The following is a 22,812-nucleotide window of genomic DNA, read 5'->3' as shown; positions in this document are numbered from 1 at the left end:
AGTCTCGTTTGATTTTTCTTCTTTGAGGTGGAAAAGGCACTGCTGTTCAATGTGATCGTTCCCTCATACCACACAGCCATAGGCTGCAGCTGGGCTGCTGAAGCTGAGTTTGATGTAAAGTAATTTGGGCTTCAGAAAGGATGGTGCTGGCTACAGAAAAAGTCGATGTCAAAAACCAACGGTAGGCACTTCCCTGGTGGTGCAGTGCGTAAGAATCTGCCTGCCAATGCAGGCAACACGGGTTCGAGCCCTGGTCCGGGAAGGATCCCACAAGACGCGGAGCAACTAGGCCCATGTGCCACAACTACTGAGCCTGCGCGCCACAACTACTGAAGCCCACGTGCCTAGAGTCCGTGCTCTGCAACGAGAAGCCACCGCAATTAGAAGCCCACGCACCGTATCCAAGGCTAGCCCCTGCTCACTGCAACTAAAGAAAAGCCCCCGCGCAGCAACGATAGACCTAACGCAGCCAAAAATAAATAAATGAATTTATAAAAACAACAACAACAACAAACCAAACCCCCAAAACCCCCCAATGGTGGCATTTTCAAATGTTACTGTAAGTACTATAATATTGGCCATAAAAACCTGATCTTAAAATTGAGGGATCTGGCATTTTGCATGGTATGAGAAAGGTTACAAACCTCAAGGTTGTTTTATTTAAGCAAAAAACAAAAAACCTGAACAAGACATATATACAATTTATTAAAAACACATGAACACATTAAAATCTCACTATTTATACAGTCTAAATTCTAGCAACATATACAAATACTGAGTGACTACAGTACATGCCGAGGTAAGAAAAGTACATTCTGGGAGAATATCACTGACACTCAAGCCATTTTTATTTCCAATACGTATTTCAATACATGTTTTGTTTCTACCTTTCCCAGTGCCAAAAAAGAAGAGGAGGAGATGAGAAGAAACTAGTCACAAGTTGGATTAAATGAGAACTGGTGCCACAATTGACCTAAAAGTATCCAACTCTTCCTTAGATTTTGCAGTTTAGGGACTTCAAGTTCAGAACTGAAAGGCAGAGCCAGTAGGTAATTTTTTTTTTTTTTTTTTAATAAGCAGAGCTTCATTGATTTCTCTTAAGAGGGGCTGAAAAGCTTTTATTGTCCCACCTAATCTATTCATTCTTTCGAATTGTATTATCTGACATGGTGTTTCTGTAACCCTCTTGCTCTCCAGGTAACAATGTGGAGCCCAGGGAAAGAAGTTCAAGCTTTATCACATTCCATAGAATTACAGCCACATTCATATTTAAACGAGCTCATTTTCTGCTCCCTCCAGTGCGAGGGGGGGGGGGTGTGTGGGGGAGGAGGGCAAGTGTATAAGTAACATCCTAATTTCAGTTACCGAATAAATCCTCTGCTCGAACCATTTCAACAGCGAATAAACCCATTGTTCAATACAAAGTGCAAACAGTGAAACGTGAACTTAAATAACTGGGCTAGACCCTGCATACGCAATAGGATCTATTTAGATTTACAGCTTTCAATAAAATATAAATCAGCATTCACAATATCTTCCCTTTAACTGTGCCGGTTCCCAAGATCAAGTAACAGCTAAGCCAGTGTAATTTTATGAAACCTTAAGGGCCACATTTCCTGCACCACTGTCTGATTCTACTTTTGTAACTGCATTAACAGGAAAGAATTTAATCCAATAAGCCACAGTGAGTTAAATCTTTTACATGTTTCAAGCAAAGAATAAAAATTCCAAGGGAATTTTGTAAAAAATGGTTACTTTCACATTTTCAGTTGTTACTTGATTGTCTCCAAAGCTGTATATATAGCAGACATAGTAACATTAGAAAAAAAAAACAACCCAAAACAAAACTCTAATATGAAAACATACGAATTAAAAGAAAAAGTACAAACCAGTACAACCCTTTGTATCAGGCTCAGCTCTTCATTTGGAAAGTAAAATATATAATAGTAGTTAAAAACTAAGTATTTTATAAAAATTATTGGTAGTTCAAAAACAGCACAGTGGCAATATATGAATCAAGTCTTAAAACATGCATTATTTAAGAAAACATTTGCTTCTCAAAAAAAAAGTTCTATGGGAAAACAATCAGGTATACACAAACAAAAATAGCAAGCATCTTTGGAAAAATGAAATAGTTACTGAAATCATTTCTCTTAAAGCTTCAAACAGGCATATGATTTGAGAAAAAGTATATTTTTGTATACTAAGGACGAATAAAAAAATAAAGCAATTGGTTTACTCTCTTCCCACCTGAAAGGGGATGACTGCATTAATACATGTGCTTCACACATTCATAGGTTTTAATAAAAGTTCAACATCTGTGCTTTTTGTTTCAAATATTTTGAAACAAAATGTGTATTGGTTTTTCAGTGAATAAAATTATGCCTCAAAAGTCTGTTGGAAAAAAGGAAAAGCCACTGAAAATAAGACCAAGAAAATCATACAACTAGAAGGCAGGGAGGCCGTAGAAATAGGCAGTTCTGTTTTGAAGCAACGTTTTACAATACTGATAGACTCATGGAAGCAAGCAAAATGAACACTGTACATCGTTAGTCAAATTTAGCATATTCTGCCATCATCTGGTGGCACAGGCTGAAAGAAACAACTAGAACCTGATGGGGAAGTATATTTCAATATTAAGTCTGCAAACTAAGGTTTATATTGATTGATAGAAGAGGGGATGCCAAGTTTCTATATTTTAATCATGGTCAGCTTCCATATCATCTTACCAGTCTAAAGACTTTTAAAGATGGTTTCTACACTAACGCTAATAAACTGCACATGGTTTCTATTTCAGTCATTTAAACTAGTTCTGGGCAAATGGTGACAAAGAAGTTGCCCAGAAGTACCAAAAACAAGACAGGAATTTTCCCTTGCTAGGATGCTGAAACATTTGTTCCTTAGGTATAATATAAAGGACTGCACCCCCTACCACATAGATGGCATAATCACACAGAGCTGAAGAATACATGCTGGGTTTACATTTCTTATAGTAGTTTACTGTGGAAAACAAGTATTTATTTGACTAAAAACAACAAATTACCTTGAGATTCAAAGAATAACCTGTATACATAAAACCAAAGAGGACAAATTCGGTTACTTTTTTTGGCGGCGGGGGCTGGTAATTTATATGACTCCCGAGGAGTCATGATTTTGCCTTTCACCGTGATAAATATAAGTGGGTATTGTTTAGTGTTCACTTTTAGAAACCCTCAACTTTTCACAACTCTCCTAGGAAAAATTCCATTGCAAGTAAAGTTCGGGGCGGGAGAATCTCCTTTACAGCATTTTTAATTTGTAAAGTTGTTCCTGTTTCCACATGGAAACATTAGGGGATCTGAAATAATGAGGTTGATAAAGCAAGCATCACCCACTGAAAAAACTCAAGCATTTATAAACACAAGAACGGGGCTGGCCACCAAGGGCCCCAGGTGGAACAAGCAGGGATGAGGCCAAGTTATGTACTATGAAATGTTAAAGCTCGTTAGAGTGTCAGAAAGTGAAAAATCACTGCTCACTACAGGTCAGTTTCCCAGCTATAGCTCTTCCTAAGGAAAGATGGATAAGTATATATGACTGCAATCAAAACAAGGATTATGTCACTATTTTAAAAAAAAATTCAGAAAGCAATATAGGAATAGAAGAGGAAGAAGTCATGATAGTACCCACCTTTCACAAAGAGCAGAATTTCAAGCCATCAGACATTTTATAACAGTACCGTGCGTTATTGCCAGAAAGGCTTACAGAGCCATCTCGAGTTCATCAATGTAACTGCAGCACTGGTAATAAATACTCTCAGTGATTTTTAATTTCTTTGAAGTGCATAGTAGGGAGCTTTTTCTGTATAAAATAGTGTTTTACAGTAGTAACAAACAGGATATTTGAAATTTAATAGGCAAGCAGTAACTGTGCTACAGTAACACTTTTAAAGCAAGATGGCAAGATTAGTAGTTTCCTGTACCTCGGTCATCACATTTCCCCCAACCACGTCCGTGACAGATATGTAATACGTTCTATATATTACTACCACTAATACAATTTTAAAAAGGCCATGTGCTTTAAAATGATGCTTTGTAAAAGGCAGCATCACCTTCAAAGGGCTTCTTTAGAAACACCACACTCGCCAGCCCTCCCTGCTCCTGATGCCCCCTGTGCGCTCTGTGGCACTTGGTATACCAACTCGTCTGGGGCACTTGGAGCCGGCTTCCCACCTTTCGGCGTATCATACTGGGCCTGGGCTGAGGAGCAGCTGTCAGTCCTGGAGAGAAGGGTGTTGTATGTTCCCACCAGAGGGGGAGGTTGGTTCCCTGCAGCTTTGAAAGTGGACGCTGAGGGCAGGCCAACCGAAGCTGTGGGATGCCCGGACATATCCACGACAATTGGGGTTGCGTACTCGGGCCCAGTAACCGGGAGTGGTTCAGCATAGGCATGATAGACTTCCTGCACAGGGGAGCTGTAAGGGTCTAGGTCAGCATAGCCTGCTTCTTTGCCTTCCTCTGGTTTAAAGGTAGATCTCTGATGGAGTGTGCCAACAATTCCTCCCACAAGTGGCTGTGCATACTCTGTGGGTATCGCAAAACATAGACAACAGAAAAGTTATCTCATTAAGGCAGGGATCCTATAATTCAGGGTGGCAGCTGCAGGCTTGCACCGAAAACAAACACCTCTTTATGGCACGTTTGTTATCAACGGAGACTGATGGGTCTTCCCGCAACAACTAACTTCAAAAATTAAAACTAAAGACGTTACCCTGTATCTCGTGGTAATAAGTCGATGTGCCAGAAAGCTTCATTCATGGAAGTCTGCATAAAGAGTGTCTATGTTCTTCAGATTTATAGACGGTACTTCATTGGAAAATAAATATTCCATTACTGAAATAATATTCGTCTTGGAAAATAATTTCGTAGATTTTTTTTCTTTTTCAAATATTAGGAAATGTTTAAAATGTATTCTAGGTTAATAGGATAAATACTGTGAGGCCACTGTGCCTTTCCTGCTCTCCTTTTAAAACCCCCAAAGGCCCAATAAAACCAAACGGAATTTCAGGTAAGCAGACAAAATGCCCAAAGTTTTTAGAAATGAGTACCCCAATTTTATGGATAGAACATCTAAGACACAGAAATGACTCTCTTGAGGTCTTTTTAAAAAGTGGTTCTATGTTTGGAAACTAGCTCATCTCCTATACATGAAACAGATAAAGGGTACTGCAAATCTCACAGCTCTTTACAGTGAGCGCGGCAGCTTCTCCTTCCCCTGGTGGCTGCACTAGTTACCTGCAGAGTCAGCCTGCAGCACCGTGGTGACTTCTCTAGGACTCAAGTGATTCACTTCACTACTGCTGTAGCGAACTGGGGTTTCCTCGTGCTCCACTGATTTGGCAGGAAGAAACTGCTTCATTCCTTTCCACCAACCTTCATTGTGATCATAAGTAAAAGAGACCATTACATAGAAAGCTATGTTTGAAATGATAACAGTATATGAAGGGAGAAATCCTGTTGCATTTAAGCCATTTCTATAACAAATATTTATACAAACCAGCCTTTGTGTTCAAGGTTTTTTGGTTTCTTTGGTGGTGGTTCTGGTGGTAAAATACACACAACATAAAATTTCCTATCTTAACCATTTTTTTTGGCCACGCTGCACGGCTTGCAGGATCTCAGTTCCCCGACCGGGGATGGAACCGGGGCCACAGCAGTGAAAGCCTGGAGTCCTAACCACTAGGCCGCTGGGGAACGCCCTGAACCATTTTCAGTTGAACAGCTCAGTGTTATTAAACACATATTCACATTGTTGTGCAACCCTCCCCACCGTCCATCTCCAGAACTTTCATCTTGGTGAAACTGAAATTCCATACCTAGTAAACCGTAATTCCTGATTCTTCCCCTCAGCCCCTGGCAAGCACCACTCTACTTTCTGTCTTTATAATTTTGAGTACTCTAAGTACCTCGTATGAATGGAATCATATGCTATTTTTCTTTTTGCGACTGACTTATTTCATTTAGCATAATTGCCTCAAGGTTCATCCACGATGTAGTATATATTGCAGAATTTCCTTCCTTTTTAAGGCTTAATATTCCATTTTATGTGTATAACCACATTTTGCTTATCCATTTATTGGTGGATAGATACCCGGATTGCTTCCATGTTTTAACTATTCTGAATAACGCTGCTATGAACATGGATGTAAAAATATCTTTTCAAGACTCCGCTTTCAATGCTTTTGGGTATATACCTAGAAGTGGAATTGCTGGTTCATATGGTAATTCTATTTTTAATTTTTTGAGGAACTGACAAAAAATTCTGTTTTCCACAGAAGCTGTACCATTTTACATTCCTGCCAACAGTGCACAAGGGTTCCAGTTTCTCCACATTCTTGCCAACACTTGTTGTTTTCTGTTGCTTCCTATTCTCTATTTTGTTCCTCTCCTCTAATCTTTTATTATTTCCTTCTTCCCTATAGCTTTGGGTTTAGTTTGTTCTTCTTTTTCTAGTTCCTTAAGTTGTTCAAACTTATTTTTTGCTTTGATAAGACCATCCAGTGCAAAGCAGAACACAGTAGAAATCTCTATCAAAAGCATATACTGAAGCAAATCACGGCTATTATAGTGCAGCCAGATATAGTTTGTTACAGCAGTGGTCTTTAATAAGTTTTAATAAGCTTCAAAAATTCTAAGATCAACCCTGTGGGGGGCAGGGGGACGACGGTGAGAAGTAGCAGCCCAAGACCTGCCCCCATCACTGGTCTTTTCTACCCTCGTCACAGTGAATTCTTTTGACCCCTAACAGTCATTCCAGTGGTGAGACTGGGAAGTGGGAGACCCGCCCGCAGAAGGCCTCTGGTGTCACCTGCAGCAACCTGCCACCTGCCACAGAGAGTAGGAATTCGGAAGATGACAACTCATGGCAGAGATAGCAGACTTCACTGACTCGTAAAACGCTGAACTCCACTGCGGTAAATATCCACAGCAGGGTGACACACACATACACACACACTGTGTCACCAGGGCTGCAATCCTCTGCTTCTGACCTAGTGTTCACGAACACCACACAGAAAGCTGGTCTCCTCAAGACCGAGACATACATGGGACAAACCAGACAAGTTTTCCAAAAGGAAAAGAACAGAGCATGTGTTATGAGAAATTCTTACTTCCCATTTCATTACTTAGAGACTAGAGATTTTATAGAAAAGTAAAAATGATCAGAACAGAAGAGGAATGCCATTTTTTCTAACAGTGCTGGGGAGTTTACGTGGGCCTGAAAATGGCTTTCCTCTTTCACTGCTGCCAGCTGGAGGGCAGAGGCTTCCCTCTGATGGAAAGAGATGTAAAGCCACAAATTACCTGCCCGGTCCCAGTAAGGTAAGTCATAGGTGCCTTCAGCTTTTTTCTTTCTGGAAAAATACAGAAAAAAAAAAAAGATACCAAATAGAGTGAGTTCACTAGTAAGAAAGCTCTGAAACTGCAGGATAAACACCAAAGTTAATAATTAGTCAAGGGTACACATTTCTACTTGCTGATTTCCCTGGGAGACCTCTTTCACTTGACTTTTGAAGTTGCCACTGCTGAGGCTCATGAATTCTGGACTCTCAATAAATATTAAACAACTATCTCCTGAGACAGTTATCTTGTTACCCAACTATTTTCCACTCAAATGGATAAAGGGATTAAAAAAAAAAAAAGACTATGTAGATAAAAACCTTGAATCAAATCAAAGACCCAAGCCTGACACGTGGATTATTCTGGGGAAATCATGTTAGGTTTGTTTTGGTTTCAAATACAAATTTCACAAATCAGTCAATTCACAAAGTTCACAGGATACAACAAAAGCAACAAAACCCCCATATTTTCTTCTACATTGTTACTTTTTTTTCCAACTTACTTTTTTTCTACAGTCCTTTGCCGCTGAGAAGTTTAAAGTGTCACACACCCTTAATTGCATAGACCTGATTCCTCTACCATGTGCAAGATAAGCCAACGCTGTCACTAACAGTGAGGGGACCGAGGGCCACGTGTGCAACGAAGAACGTTCTCCCCCAGCCTGCTCCTCAGAATTCTGACACATCCTCCCCTGGAGAAACTTCTGTCCCTCCCCAACATTAAGAATTGCTATCTACCGTAAGCCTTTTAAAAAGAAAAAAATCAAGCACACAAAAGGACATTTTCTGATGTACAGGTAATTAAAATAATGCACTGCAAGCTAAAGAGAAAGTTTTTCTAGTGTTGTCAACGAGGAAAAGAGGGTTATGTGACTTGCTGAAGATCACAAGTGGGGCTTTCTCAAAGAGCCCAAGCTATGTGTTTTTCCTGCTTCGAAACATTCTTCTCTAGTATAAGACTATGTTTTTATTATTGATACTAAAAGCTCCCTCATTTTAAAGTCTGGCTGTATTTAAAATATAATACTTCATTATTTCAAAGTAAGGTATAGCGTAAAATTTGTGGACGAGATGGTAGGTGCTGAAGCTGTCCAAGGGTTGTACTATAAAGGATTTCATATTCTTGATCTCCAGTGACAAAGCTGCAGGTGATTTATTCGTTACATGTAAAGTACTTAGAACAGTGCCCTGCATAGGTTAGGGATTCAGTAACTTGCAGCTGTTTTTATTATTACTTTTCTCCTGGCTATTTTCCATAAGCCCCTTAACGGCGCTTCCTCTTTACTCCTTGTCACAAAGCCAGTCGTCAGCAATTTCATCCACTACGTTTGTAGAAGTAACCTCAATTCTGCAGCTCAGACCTTTTGTCCTGAACAGGCTCATGTTCCATCTTGCCTCTTGGGAGTCTGAATGTCCAGAGTCCTTTAAACGTCATCCCACACTGATCTCAGGACTTGCCTCCTGCCTCTCAACAGCTCTACTCCCCTGTCCTCACGCCCACGCCCTGGGGCTTTAACCGCAGAGTAGTTAGACTTGAACTGCCGATTGATCAGAGGCTGCAGCGGCTAACAGCACGGGCTCTGAAGCCTGGACCAAATCTCCACCCTGCCATGTGCTGACCAGGTGACCTGGGACAAGTTACCTGTGCTCTCTCAGTCTCACTTTCCTCTTCTATAAAATGGGATTTATAACAACACCTGCTTCACAGGTTGTTTTAAGGATTAAATGAGTTAAAACACGTAAGGCATTTAGAAAAACGTGTAAAACCAGCATTTCGTTTTATTTTCTATGCAACTGCCGTTGCTACTGTTCTCACCACTACCACTGTTGCTGTCCGGTTCCCTGAAAGCATCGTGAACTTTCCTTCCTGGACTCTCCCAGAGCCCTGTTCCCTCCTCCCCCGCCTCATGCCCTCATGCTAAGTTGTCAGTTCTGTACAGACAGCCCCCCAACACCAGGAATCCGGGACCCACGCCTCCTCCAGCTTCCTTCCACCCGTGGAACAAACTGTGGTTGGTACGGTTATGATTCCTGCTCATCTTGGGTGAAACTTAGAGGATTTAAGCTATTTAAGACATGTTACGTAGTTCAAAATGGAGTCCCAGTGGCCAACACGAACTTGCCTATGAGTTGTTTTGAAACATCCACTGTAGGACTGCCAGTGTCCTCGAATGATAAACTGAGAATATTACTTTAGACAAGAAGTTTGATGGGCCATGTATGGCACGGGAACAGACAGCAACTGAAGGAGTCCAGACTCTTCCCCTGGGGTAACAGTTATTCCTTAAGAGGAGACCATTGAACAGAGTGACCTGAAGGATCTTGGCTGGAGGCCCCCATGCTGCTGAGAGCTGTTCCAGATGGAGGCCGCCTGCGGCCCTGCTGGAGCCGGGGTGGTTTCCCACTCTCACTTGTCATGTGCTGCTGTTGGTGCTGAGATGCCTCCTTCAAGGCTTCTCCTTGGAGTGGTTCGTTTACACCCTCCTCCCCTGCCCACCCCCCCCACACTTTGCCTAACCTGTGTTGTGCGCTAATTATGTATAGTAAACCGAGTGAGTCGTGAGTTGAATATTGGCTACTGTTTTATCTCCAATCCCGTGATCCCTACCTGCCCTTACTGCTGGGCCCTGCAACAAACAGGTTCCACGGTGGAAGGTTTTCTGCAGAGTATCCTCTCCCATCCATAGACTCTGGGGTTCACCACTGGACTCCCAGCACACGGCTCAATACTTGGCAGGGAGTAGGAGGCTCAAATATCTGTTGGATGGCTAGACAAATGAAGTCCCTCCAAAGCTGTCAGTCACCAATCTGTCCCTCCTACCCTGTTACCTCTACTCACGCCATCTCTACCGGTCAACTGCACAAGCCAGAAACGTGAGAGAAACTTAGATCCTCCTCCTTCCTTAGCAAGTGGCCAGTCAAGCCCTGCACTGACGCCTCTGGGAACCCTCTCCCCCTCCAAGTCTCTCCCTTTCCTAGAACTGCTGTATCATGTTCCTGTGTGGCCTTAAAAGTTTCCTAACTCATCTCTCTGCCTCTTCTAGTCTCTCTCTCCTCTTCAATCCACCCTCCTGCCACCATTTTTCTACAATCATCTGATAATATCACCTGTCCGCTGAACCCTGCTCAAGGATTTCCCCATCTACAGAAAGTCCTTCCTGGTCCCAGGTCCAGGCTGCATTTCTATGGGTCTCCTAGCGCTCCCGCACGCCAAGCCCCTGTGGGATGACTCACTGTTCTGCCTACATTCCACAACTCTGTGCCTTCCTGCAAGCCATCCCATCCATCTGGGCCATTCTCTCTTCCTCTATCTCGCCAAATGTAATCCCTCCTTTAAGGCAAACCATGCCAAATTTGAGGAACACTCTTTTCTGAAAAAAAGGTTTCAGGTAATTCTCATGGTTCTTACGTCTGTGTTCCCCAGCACTTCATATACAACTCATCATGCCAAAGTATAGTGGTCAACCCTGCTAAACAATCTGGAGATAATAATTGTGTCTCATTCTTTCAAAGTGCTACTAGGTATCTATTATATCTTACTGATGTGTGTAACCCATTGTATAATACAAAATTTGATATAATAAAGGTACTCAGTAACTGATTATGGAATTGAACTTACTCATTTTTTACAGGAATAAAGGAGAAGTATATATATTTTTATTCTAATGGCTATCTTAACTCTCCCTCTCAAAAAAGTTCATCTTCTATATTTAGTTTCTATTTCACATTTGGAAACATCCCCTCTAGGACCAGTTAGGTGAACTAGTTTTGTACGAACCTGTTTCTCCAATGCCAAGCACACACTAGTATGAGAATGAGAGTGGTAAGGACCATGACCAGCACAGGGACAAGGACGGCGGCCAAGGCTACATCTGAAAAACAAAAACAAACAAACAAAAACACACATTAATACCAAAGGGATCATTAAGGAGAAGAGTACATATTAACCATATCACCATTCAAAGCTTTTCTATCTCAAAAAAATGCCATAAACATAATTTATGCAATGAGAGTGGGCACGAGTGGTAATTGCAGAGGCCTTCATGCATACATGGAAGTGCGTCACATTATTTGCTCCACCTTTGCGGTTTTTAAATCACCAAGACAAATTAAAAGACAAATGATAAACTGGGAAAACGTATTTTCTGCATACGTGATAAAAGGTTAATATAGTTAATCTATTACAGAATTTACAAGTAAAAAATAAACAACAGAAAAATCAGCAGAGATGAAAGAGCAACGCATTAAGCGCACAAGTGACCATTAAGCACGTTCACCTCACTAGTAATAAGAGCACAAGTGACCATTAAGCATGTTCACCTCACTAGTAATCAGAAAGATGCTATTTTTGCTTATCAAATTGGCAAATATTTAAAAGAACAACTAATTGTTGAAAAGGGTATCAGGAAACAGGGATTTTGATGGGACTATAAATCGAAACTACCTTTCTGATTGGCATTTTGGGGCAATATCTATAAAAACCTATTACTTGGCAATTCTCTATGTAGAATTTATCCTTAGGAAAAAATTAAGATGGGATTCAAAGACGTATCTTTAAATATGTTTGCTTCTGTATCTGCAGAAGACTGTAAAACTGTAAGTAATCCAAATGCCCAACAATGAAAGGGAATAAGTAAATCATGGTCTCCTCCTTATAATAAAATATTATCCTTATAAAATAATATTAAAATATCATCCAGCAATTGGAAGTGATGGCAAAATATTTATAGATGCAGGAAGATAATAATATAGTATTAAGTATAGAAACCAAACGTGTGTACGAACAAGGCAGAAACCAACACAATGCTGGAGCCTGCAGGGACTTGGAGATCACTTAATCCCCTTATCTCACTCCATAGATAAAGAATCCTGGGCAGAAATGGTCTGCTTAAGGTCAGTTGGGACACTAGTTTCTTCCTCCACCTCTCAACCTCCTCCTGGCCATGAGGGTGATAACAGCAACAACTGCTGCTATTTACTGGGTGCTAAGCGCCAGACCTGCATCTTATTTACTCCTTATAATCCCACCCAAAGAGAGAAAGAAGCTAAAGATACAGGGAGGAAGAGGATAATCAATAACACCAGGCCTCTGAGAAGCTGTATGGATGGGAACTAGGTGAGTATGCAGGCTCCAAAAAAGGAAATGCCCTTTGAATGGCTTCTACTTTGGGAAGCTGAAGATGTAACTGAGAGTGACTGAGGATCTCTGGGTCAAGGGTTTGAAAAATACAGAGAATGTTTCAAACAGCTACTGTTGAGAACAGACAAAAGAGCTAACCAGGGAAACAGAAAGTCCACCAGCTGCTACTGAGGGCTCCACTGAGGGAGGATCTGGACATTACAGCAGTGGCACAAATCTGACCATGACATGATTTGCACCAGCATCACTCTCAGCCTGGATGTAAAAATGGAGAAAGAAGTGAATAAAACAGAAATCATGACTCAGGATAGAAAGGACTAAGAAATTAGAAAAGCAAATGCGCTTTATCCCTAAAATTTGTGAAATTGTAGAGAGAATAATCAGGTTCAGATGGATACAGTCTGACTTATTCAGAGGCATTAAAATATATGCTTAGGTTCAAAAAAACAATAAAAAGTTTACATACTACTGTTCCAAAGAAAAGGAGACAGGAGGTCTTCAACCAAAAAGACCTAGATGTTCTTTGTTATTTTAAAGATTACAGGGATCCTAGTTCCGGAAGAAAATGCTTTAAGAACCCTTTTAGTCCTAAGATTTTAAAATTCTATAATCAGATTTTAAGATGAACAACACTTTTAAATGACTGTTTTTCCATCTGGGTATGTGGTCTGGGATTCCACCTGAACGCATGCTTTCTGTAAATGGATAAGAAGCTCTTTGTGGGATGCTGAAATTTCTCGTCTCTGTCAACTCTTGCTTCTCTCTAGACTGGACAAAATAAATGTTGCCCCTGCCATTTCAAAGAGTTGCCACCAAGTCCTCAGCCACTACTCCCACCCCGTGACTCTGCGCCCTGAGGGGAATTCAGGATGGAGAAAAACAGAATACTGGCTCTAAACAGTTAAGATACATATCAATGAATAATTTCAATGAGCTCAGACTCTTGCATCTTCCCACACATAGAAAAGCACTAAAATCATTAACTTGAGACGTCTGGTTTTTGTGATTAGCGGTAATTTTTTGATGTTTGACTACATTTTTTCCAGCATAAACCCCTATAAATCCTGGCTCCTCCCTCTTTGGAACAGTTTTTCAGAACAATCTGAGAGGCTGTATCCCAGGCTACTGTCCCCAGTAAGACCCTGAATAAAACATAATTCTCAACTTCTAGGTTGTGAGGTTTTGTTTTTCAGTCAATACTAGCTTTTCCTGAAGCATGAGAAAGAAATTGGTCTCTTTGGGAATACTTCAGAAGATAGGAAGGAAACTGACATGTAGGAAGTTGTAGAAAGTTATCTGAATCCAGGCAAATTTTCAGAAAATGAGAAAGATTAAGTGCTATGTGGCACAAGTTACTCTGAATGAACTGCTTTCTCTTCTCTGCACTGTCCTGAAAATTAGTGTGCTTTTTATCTGTCAACACTGAAATTAATTCCTCCATGGCACTGATGCTTTTTGTTCCTGAATTCAACAGAAATTTTGTTTTCAAACTAGTAAAATAAAAAAACTACTATGTTTTATATATGTTAACACCTTATATACTAATAATTAAAAGCAAAATTTGAAAGTAAATTGAAAAACACACTATTTATAATCTGAAAATCTGTAAACATTTAAAAAACAGAGACCAAATTTTTAAAATAAATGTTAACAGAGTATCTTTTTTTTAAAAAAAGTATGTATTTTCACCAAAACTTTTTTTTTCCTTCTTCCCTTTATCCTACCAAGTTCCCTATCCAGCAGATTAATGTATAATCAGAAAAAAAGTTTGTTTCCTGCTATGGTTTTAGTTATTTCTAGAAAAATTATCTTCCTAAGCCTGAGACTCCACATATTTAGCTATAGAGGGAAAAAAATCATAAGAGGAAGCCTAGAATACAGCAGCCATCTCTAAATATTTAAAGAACCATTTTACATAGTACCAGATAATAGAACTTAGAGCAATGCAGCCAGCTTTTTCTATAAGGTATGGAATCAAATTTTTTGCAATACTTAAAAAACAGAGGGAAAGAATCCTGAGCATTTAAAAGCTGGAAATGTTTCTGAAAACTTAAGTTAAAAACAAAAAAACTCACTACTATGAACAGGTATTAATTTTGGGGTTTGCATACCTTTGGTCACATTTGGAGTTATGGTGGTATTTTTGATTTCAGGAGTGGCAGTTGTTTGCTCTGTGTGTGCAGGAAATTCATTGCTACTTCGAGGTTGTAGTGGTTGAGTAAATTTGGGGGCACGACCTTGAAAAAAGTTTTAAAAACTTTTTATTCTTTAATCTATACCAGCTTGATTAAAATAGTTACTTTATAATGCTTTTAATATGTTTATGGAAAATTATACCACAAATCCAGGGAACATCAAATTCTCACATTTAAAGTAGGCATACCTTTGGCTATTTTTGGAGGGGCTGTAGTGTTTTTGAGGTCACTGCTGCTCCGAGGAGGTGGAGGCTGAGTAAGTTTTGGAGGACGACCTTGAAAAATGGTTTAGAAAAGTTTATACATTTTGCTTATAAAAATCATAGTTAAATATAGTAATTTTAAATGTCTTTAACATTTCCCAGAATACTTAATCCTGCACACTAATTTTAAATCTCAGAGAGAAATACGTCAGAAGGATAAATATACTCTGCATGAAATGCACAAATATATTGGGATTTCTGAGTTTTTAAATCATTAAATTGTCCGAAAAGAATCTTCTTAGGAAGGAAAATAACAGGGAGTCAGATGATGTTGAATGATAAAGCTGTAAAAATGTCGTTCACAGTATAATATACTACTCATTCAATTCATTTAATAAATACTTATGGAGGGCCCACTATGTGTCAGGCACTATGGTAGTTTGGGGGGATATAACAGTAAACAAAGTATTAAAATATTAAATAATTTTGAAGGAAGTTATTCCCATTTTTAATTTATTCAAAGTAAAAGGCACTTAGGCTAAGGTGACTTACAATCACCAGTGCTTATATGATACAAATATTCTACTACATGAGACCTGATTAAAAATTATTAAGGTTGAGACTACATTTGGAAAGCAATCTCATTGCATTATGTCATCAGTGACACCCTCTCTTTCTTCTTCCACTTGTAATTCTGGAAACCAGTTTGATATCTAATATGATATTTAACAGGGATAACTATTTCTTTTTAAAAATCCCTTTAAGAACATACTATAGAGTATAAACACTTACATTATTATTAATTAATTTCTCAGAGAACAGCACAGTCATTTTTAATTAATCCAGTGAAAACCACATGCCTTAAACATACTGTTGCTTTACCTTTAGGAATAAACTGACATCCAAGCAGTTCCACTTTCATGGCAATTTTCTGCTGCCATTGGGTAGGATTCACTCTAATAAAACGTGCAATAATTGGTGGCAAAAAGTTATTACGCACATCCTGGTGATAATCTTTGTTTCCTTGAAATATCTTTAAAAAACAACAAAAATTGGTACTTTACATCAACAGAGGCCAGGGCTAAACTGCTCCACTGAAACATGTTTTTGGTTTTTGCTCTGGACCTTAAATGAGTTCTGTAAAATGTGACATTAAGCATTAATTTCTAAGAAAATAAATTAATCATAATTTGGTAAAACTATTAAGCTGCACACTCTTCATAAAAATTTCATAGGAGGAAAATACTGAATATAGAAATGATTTTAAGATGACTTAAACATAACAAAAGTTCTAACTTGGCAATTTGGGAAGAAGGTTTCGGTTGCAGTGCACAGTACCTTGTATTAATGAATTAGTAACTCTAGTCCTGTGGAATCACCAACTATTTAAATATATTAATTTTATTTTCAAAGTAAAGCATAATTGAACATTTGAGGTCTTAGAGGAAATGCTGTACTGTGTACCTTTCATAATTTTTCTCTCAATAAATAGACTGAAAGTGAACATACACTAACAAACACATAACAGATACATAGCTCCGCCTACTGGAGAAACTATATAAACACAGTTCCCATATCATACATTTTCATTTCCTGCTATTTGAACCAGAAAAGTGACGCTGCCCACTGCCTAATTTAATAATCATAACTAAATAGCCACAAATGCATCACATGAATAATCCTTAGGCAAAAACATAATTTCAGGTGACTATTTCATTCCCTCAACTATTTCAAGCAAATAATAATAGTATCTCACACTGGAACAGCTCTTCATTATTTACAAAGCATCTTCATATAATTAACTCAGATGTTCTTCATGACAAGCCTACAAAATAGGCAGAACCCAGAACACTGCGGTTTATAAAATGTAAGTGGACTACATAGCCAGTCAGTTTACAGCAGTGATTTGAATCTGTGTCTTCTGACTTAACCATAGGGCTCCACTAAGCAAAAAAGAGCCCTCCTCATTTCTTCAGGCCAAATTACCTAGGCAGTTTCTAAAGACCATCAATAAACAGATACCTGCCTAAAATCCAAGTGGTTTTTTCTCAGTTAATGTGAGAACAAGTAAATGTTTAACTCCTCAATCAAGTTATTTCCAAATATTATAGCTATTTTCTTCCTGGCTGATTCAAATGGCATTCGACTATAACCTTCTAAGATGATTTAATATCCTTCATTTTTAAAGAGGTCTGAAGTTACAATAATCTCTGAACTAGTAAGCTTCCATTATTTCCTCAGATATTACTCTCAAGTAAAATGAAGGCGATTCCTTGCAGTCTATTATATTAGTGGAACAGGAACAATAACTAAACATCATCATCTTAGGACATAAAAACTATCCCTGAAATTTTACTCCATACTGCCATCTCATCTTCATAAAAAACTTAAAGGAAAAAGATTTCATAAAAACTAAGTAAAAAGGATTTACATTTAATGTACAAGCATTTATTATGACCCACCCCGTGTAATGTGGAGGCTCACAAGGTGCCACGAGGGTGAAATGGAAATGGAAGTCAAAGTTTTCACCCTCAAGGAACTTACATTTTATTGGATATTACCAAACACAAAAATGGCATACTATTAAAAAGCAATATATTATGAAAACAACTTGTATATACATTCCCATTTTCTGAAAACAAAACCAAAAGCAGCCTGAATCTTTGTGTATGTGCTCATGTATGTGTGCGTGCTTAGAAAGGGTATGAAAATGAATACATCAATTATCCCTGAGTTGGGAGTAGATGAGAGAGCAGATGGACAAACATAAGTGAGGCAAAAAAGACTGTTATTTCATATAATTCAATGTAAGGACTTCCACTTCTACCCACGACAGACTAACAGGGACTGGATTTATCCTTCTGCCTTAAAGATCTGAAAAATCAGATAAAATATATGAAACAATGGTTTTCAGAGGTTGGACAACAGGCAGCAAAGGGCAATACTCCCCAAGTGGAGGAAAACAAATGAGGTGAGCCCTTCTATTGCACCAGTATTGCCTGGAAAGAGCGTGGTGGTCTCCCTGAATTGAGGGAGAGCTCAGAGATGGAGAGGCTAAGGCAGCTAGAATTTGCAGGGCAGAGTGTGGGAGAGACAAGAATTACACAGAGACTTCTAGGGTCTGTTGGGGTTTCCCCTTACACCTTTAACTAAACTATCTGTGGATGGAAAAAAAACCACTAGAAAGGAACAGGAGAACAATTCTCAGGGCCATACAGGGCTGGGCCAGCTTATGTTGCCAACAGAGACTGGAGAAACCTCATATACATGGGACATTGGATTGAGTTCTTAGAACAGTATTGTCTCAGTAGTGGGGAAAAATTAGAACTAAAACTGCTCAGGTGCTGCCTAACACACCTAAAATGTAAGCTTTGAAAAGATCACATGATTTCCAAGGAACCTAACTGCATCCCAGAATAAAGCTCAAAAATATTTAAAGGAGTAATAATAAAAAAAAGAAATCGAACACCAAGCAATATGAAGTTCACAATGTCTGGTAACCAATCAAAAATTACCAGGCATGTAAAATAGGACCCATAATATCTAACAATATATAAAGGTCCAGATATGACACGTTAGTATATAGTATTAGTAGACAAGGGCATTAAAAGGGTTATTATATACTCCGTATGTTTTAGACGTAAAGAAAAGGATGGGCATGTTAAGGAGAGACATGGAAGAAATTTTAAAAGCCAAAAACTAAATATCTAGAAGTGAAAAATACAATGTTGGAGATAAAATACGCCAGATAGGATTAATAGCAGATCAGACACTGAAGAGGAATAGATTAATGAACTTAAAGGTGGAACAATACAAATTTTCCAAACTGGAACATGGAAAGAAAAAGACTTGAAAAAAATAAACAGAGCATCAGTGAACTGATACATCTTCAAGATTCATAATCTTCACGTAGTTAGAACTGAGGAGGCAACATATTCAAGAAAAAAGGGCCTATAATTTTCCAAATCTGATAGAAATTATAACCCACAGATCCAAGACGCTCAAAGAAATCCAAGCAGAAGAAACATGAAGACAACTACACAAAGGTACATCATAATCAAATTGCTTAAAATAGGGCTTCCCTGGTGGCGCAGTGGTTGAGAGTCCGCCTGCCGATGCAGGGGACACAGGTTCGTGCCCTGGTCCGGGAAGATCCCACATGCCGTGGAGCGGCTGGGCCCGTGAGCCATGGCCACTGAGCCTGTGCGTCCAGAGCCTGTGCTCCGCAATGGGAGAGGCCACAACAGTGAGAGGCCCTCATATAGCAAAAAAAAGAAAAAAAAAAAAATTGCTTAAAATAAATTCTTGCTGAAAACAATGCAGACTAGAAAGCAATGGACCAGCAAACTGTCAACCTAGTATTCTACATCCATTGAAATTATCTTTCAAAAAGGAAGCCAAAAAAAGTTTTTCAGAAATATAATTCAGTGTTGTTAGATGTTTTAATAATATAAGCATGGATAATACTTATAATTTCAAAAAATTAACTATATTCTACAAGTATAACAAATATTATTGTACAAATAAATATGTATGTGCTAATAGTAAAAAGTAAGTTTGGGGGCATTAGGCAGAAGTAAGTTAGATTCAGAGACAATATTTTTATCTGCTTCAAGGGGTGGAGGCTCACCAAAGATTGAAGTTCATGTGATATCAAGCAGAAGAGAGGAAAGAAGGCCTTGAGTAACAGCTGAAGAGTTTAGATCCATATGAAAGATTAAAGGGAATCCCTGGAGTTTTTTGAACAGAGAGATGAGAAAAGTGGCAAGTGAAAATATATTAGCATATCATGTATATGATAGAGAACTGATAGTATCATAAAATTGAAACAAAACTCACAGGGAGGTTTCATTGAAAAAAATGTGCTCATAATTTCAATTCTAGATGAGAGGCATCCACCTTCCTTGGGGACAGGGACCCCTTGTGGTGGGTGGATCAGTGTCCAGGAGCCCAGGTGAAAGTAACAAACCTCTAGTTGATAGCCACCTCTACCTACTTGCTCTCTACCCCTAAGCATTGTCATTTTTTGCTAACTAGAACAACAGTTCATTATTACCACAGAAGTTAAGGAAATTCTTCAGGTGGAAAAAAAGTTGTTTTCTACGACAAAAGTTGGTGAGGTGATCTTGACATGACCTTTCTATAATATCCTACAATTTAATGCCCTTCTACCTTTAGCTCTTTTGTCCCCACCCCCGCTGGCCTACAGTAGAAATCTAGGAACAAGTTAGGCTCTACATCATTCTGTGGATTGATAAGAAAATCTTTTTAAGGACAAAAAATTAAAGTTCCTTTTTGTTATTTCTTAATGAATTATTTAAACAAGTGAATTAAACTGTACTGGAAAAAAAAAAAAATCAGGCAAGTACTTACCCTTACAATCATCAAAAGGGACCTAGAAGCACTGAGAATTTCCTAACCACAGGTAGAAGGGTAAGGCCAATAACTAACACTACCTAAAATAACCAGAAGAGGGCAGAGTAAGACCAAATGATATTTAATTTTTATATCACACAGGAAGAGCTTCTGTGGCTTTTGGCAAAGGCCACCTACCCCCCATCCTCCTTTTTAATGTTCTTTAAAAATACTCTGGTAATCATTTTACCTTATCCTGCTCCACACCAGGCTCTCTGTACACAGTCCATCTCTGCCCATCATCACTGTACAGAATTCTGTAGGCTGACACATAGTAATTGTGCTCCACCATGGTGGAGCCGGTGGTTACAATGCCTGGGAATGGAGAGGTCCTTTTGTTAGTGCTCACGGTCTGATCTTTGAAGTTTGTTCATCATTGAAGCATTAACACCTAAAATGTACTGTTGAAACATTTTTGTCTCTGGCACATTACCATATCTAAGTGCACGTTTTCATCCTAATGGTAACTAAATCCTCGGCTTTGCTCCCTTGTAGAGACAAGAAGAATGACAGGCACACGTAAGGAAAGGACTATTGTATTTTAGCAGCTTGTGTTCACGACACTGCAAAATATAGTTCACCTACTGAGAAAGAATGACTTCCTGGGAATGAATAGATTAAAGAAGATTACTGGTGTTATTTTTAGAACCAGAGCAAAATAAATCTAACAAAATTATCTAAACCAATCCTAACCAATTATTCTGACCATTTGTTAAGTTGCTCTAAATAATTAAATTTATACTTGGCACATGTGGAATATTATTTGTAGCACTTAAAATGGACTCCTTGAACACAAATTTCTCTTAATGACTATAGGAGATGTTATTTCAGATGTCACAAGATCCCTTTACTGAAACACGACCTTAAAAGAATCTCTTTACAATGAAAAGAAATGCTAGTAAGAATCAAATACCAACTCCTCTCCTTTGCCATGCTTTATAAAACCAACTTCGGTCAATATTAACACCAGTACACTAAACTTAAAACCATATAATTAAATTTGCAGTGACCTAATTTTCTATGAAATTCTTAGATGTCACCAGGTTTCCAAATGAAATTAGTATTATAAATCATCTAGAAAATTGTGTCTCTTAACCTGTGATCTTCTTTTCCTTATTCAGATCTATTTGCAACCACTGATATTCATCAGTGGCAAAAGCGGCCCAAGGAGGTCCAGGTTTTTTCAGCCTGGCCTTTTCGGGTTTCCAGCTGTTCTCTTGCCCTGTGTGGTCCGTCCACTCCAGCACAGATGATGCCGTTATTTGAGCATCGGCGATCACGCCAGATTCCATGCCCAGTGTTCCATAACAACCTGAAACAAAGAAGAAAGTAATTTGGTTTCCAGATATAAACTCAAAAATCTCTAAACACTTGCTCATTGGAAACTCTAATTGTTCCTTTAATTAACATACACTATGCTGACAATATACTGTACTAGAGGGTTTCAAAAGTATGCAAATGTTTCTTGGGTCTATGTCTTCGTGTCTCATCAGAGAACGTACAGACGTATTTATTCACAGCAGTAATCACTAGCTGAATGGCAACACATTACCCTCTCCCTGGGATACTCTCCCCAGAGGGCAACTCGCTCCCTTACCTCCTCCAGGTGTTTGCTCAGATGTCACATTCTCCATGAGGCCTGCCCCAACCAACATTAAACTTCGAACCTGTCCCTTCTGAACTGCCTGTCGTCTTTCCTTGCCTTATTTTCTACATCTTTTATAATATTGTAAACAGGACGTTATAAACATTCATTTACTTATCCGCTGTTTATTGTCAATCTCTCACTTCCAGAATGTAAGCTCCAGGAAAGCACAATTTTGTTTATTCTGCTCACTTTTGTTTCACTAGCACCAGAACAGTGCCTGACAAATGAAAAAAGGCACTCAATATTTTCTGTTGATTGAGTTAATTACTTCAGACGTATTCAAAATTCCCTTTTTCTAAGGTAACTTCCATGCTTACATGATCATTTCCCTATTAATATAAAACCTCCAGTTTATTCCATTCATTAAATTATTAAGCACGTCTTTTACCTCATAGAGTTACTCGTGATAACTGAATGAGAAAGTGCAAAAAAACCCCAAAACCCAAAACCCAACCTAGCAATTGGCAAAGTGCCTGATGTACAGTGTTCAAAAAATACTAGCTATTATACAAATTATGATAAGTTATAAAGTCCATGAGAGGCTTACCACTTGTCTTAAATGTAAAAAGACTTGTAGATAAGTGTCCCCTGAAAGAGAGAAAGACTTTTGGTGACACTCATATAACCACATGATTTCCTCATATTTGTCTTAGCAAAGCTTTCTTTTGTTTTTATTTCACTAAGCACCATCTATGGCTACCTATTAGACAGCATAATCAATTTTCTCTACAAGTATCTAGTGCCTAGTTTCATATATGATTATGCAAGTGCATCCATGCAACCTTCAATATGTACTTATTTTATTTCTTTTTCATGAAATAAATTGATTCCTAAAG

The 22,812-nt window shown here is 38.7% G+C and overlaps 2 protein-coding genes across 3 annotated transcripts in view; one reads left to right on the top strand and one right to left on the bottom strand.

The window, feature by feature from the left end:
- The window catches only part of ST3GAL6 (ST3 beta-galactoside alpha-2,3-sialyltransferase 6), a 79,095-nt gene extending 76,795 nt beyond the window's left edge, over positions 1–2,300 (top strand). The window contains exon 11 of one of the 2 annotated variants that reach the window (XR_014296752.1): positions 897–2,300. The gene's annotated coding sequence lies outside the window, so the exon portion shown is untranslated. Of the gene's footprint in view, positions 1–27; positions 568–896 lie in introns of those variants that run through there. The other variant, XR_014296753.1, reaches the window with a different exon arrangement.
- Positions 686–22,812, bottom strand: part of DCBLD2 (discoidin, CUB and LCCL domain containing 2) — a gene marked incomplete at its 5' end in the record, with an annotated part of 87,931 nt that continues 65,804 nt past the window's right edge. Inside the window, 10 exons of the mRNA XM_082654496.1 lie at positions 686–4,562; positions 5,274–5,411; positions 7,341–7,390; positions 11,154–11,247; positions 14,627–14,752; positions 14,899–14,985; positions 15,796–15,946; positions 20,519–20,643; positions 21,425–21,640; positions 22,524–22,564. Coding sequence (XP_082510622.1) covers positions 4,093–4,562; positions 5,274–5,411; positions 7,341–7,390; positions 11,154–11,247; positions 14,627–14,752; positions 14,899–14,985; positions 15,796–15,946; positions 20,519–20,643; positions 21,425–21,640; positions 22,524–22,564 — 1,498 coding nt within the window. The 3' untranslated portion in view covers positions 686–4,092. The remainder of the gene's footprint in view (positions 4,563–5,273; positions 5,412–7,340; positions 7,391–11,153; positions 11,248–14,626; positions 14,753–14,898; positions 14,986–15,795; positions 15,947–20,518; positions 20,644–21,424; positions 21,641–22,523; positions 22,565–22,812) is intronic.

The sequence above is a fragment of the Grampus griseus genome (assembly GCF_964374135.1).
Source record: "Grampus griseus genome assembly, chromosome: 5".
Taxonomy (NCBI): Eukaryota; Metazoa; Chordata; class Mammalia; order Artiodactyla; family Delphinidae; genus Grampus; species Grampus griseus.
The sequence above is the reverse complement of the archived record's forward strand: the minus strand, read 5'-3'. Positions and strand labels throughout refer to the sequence as shown.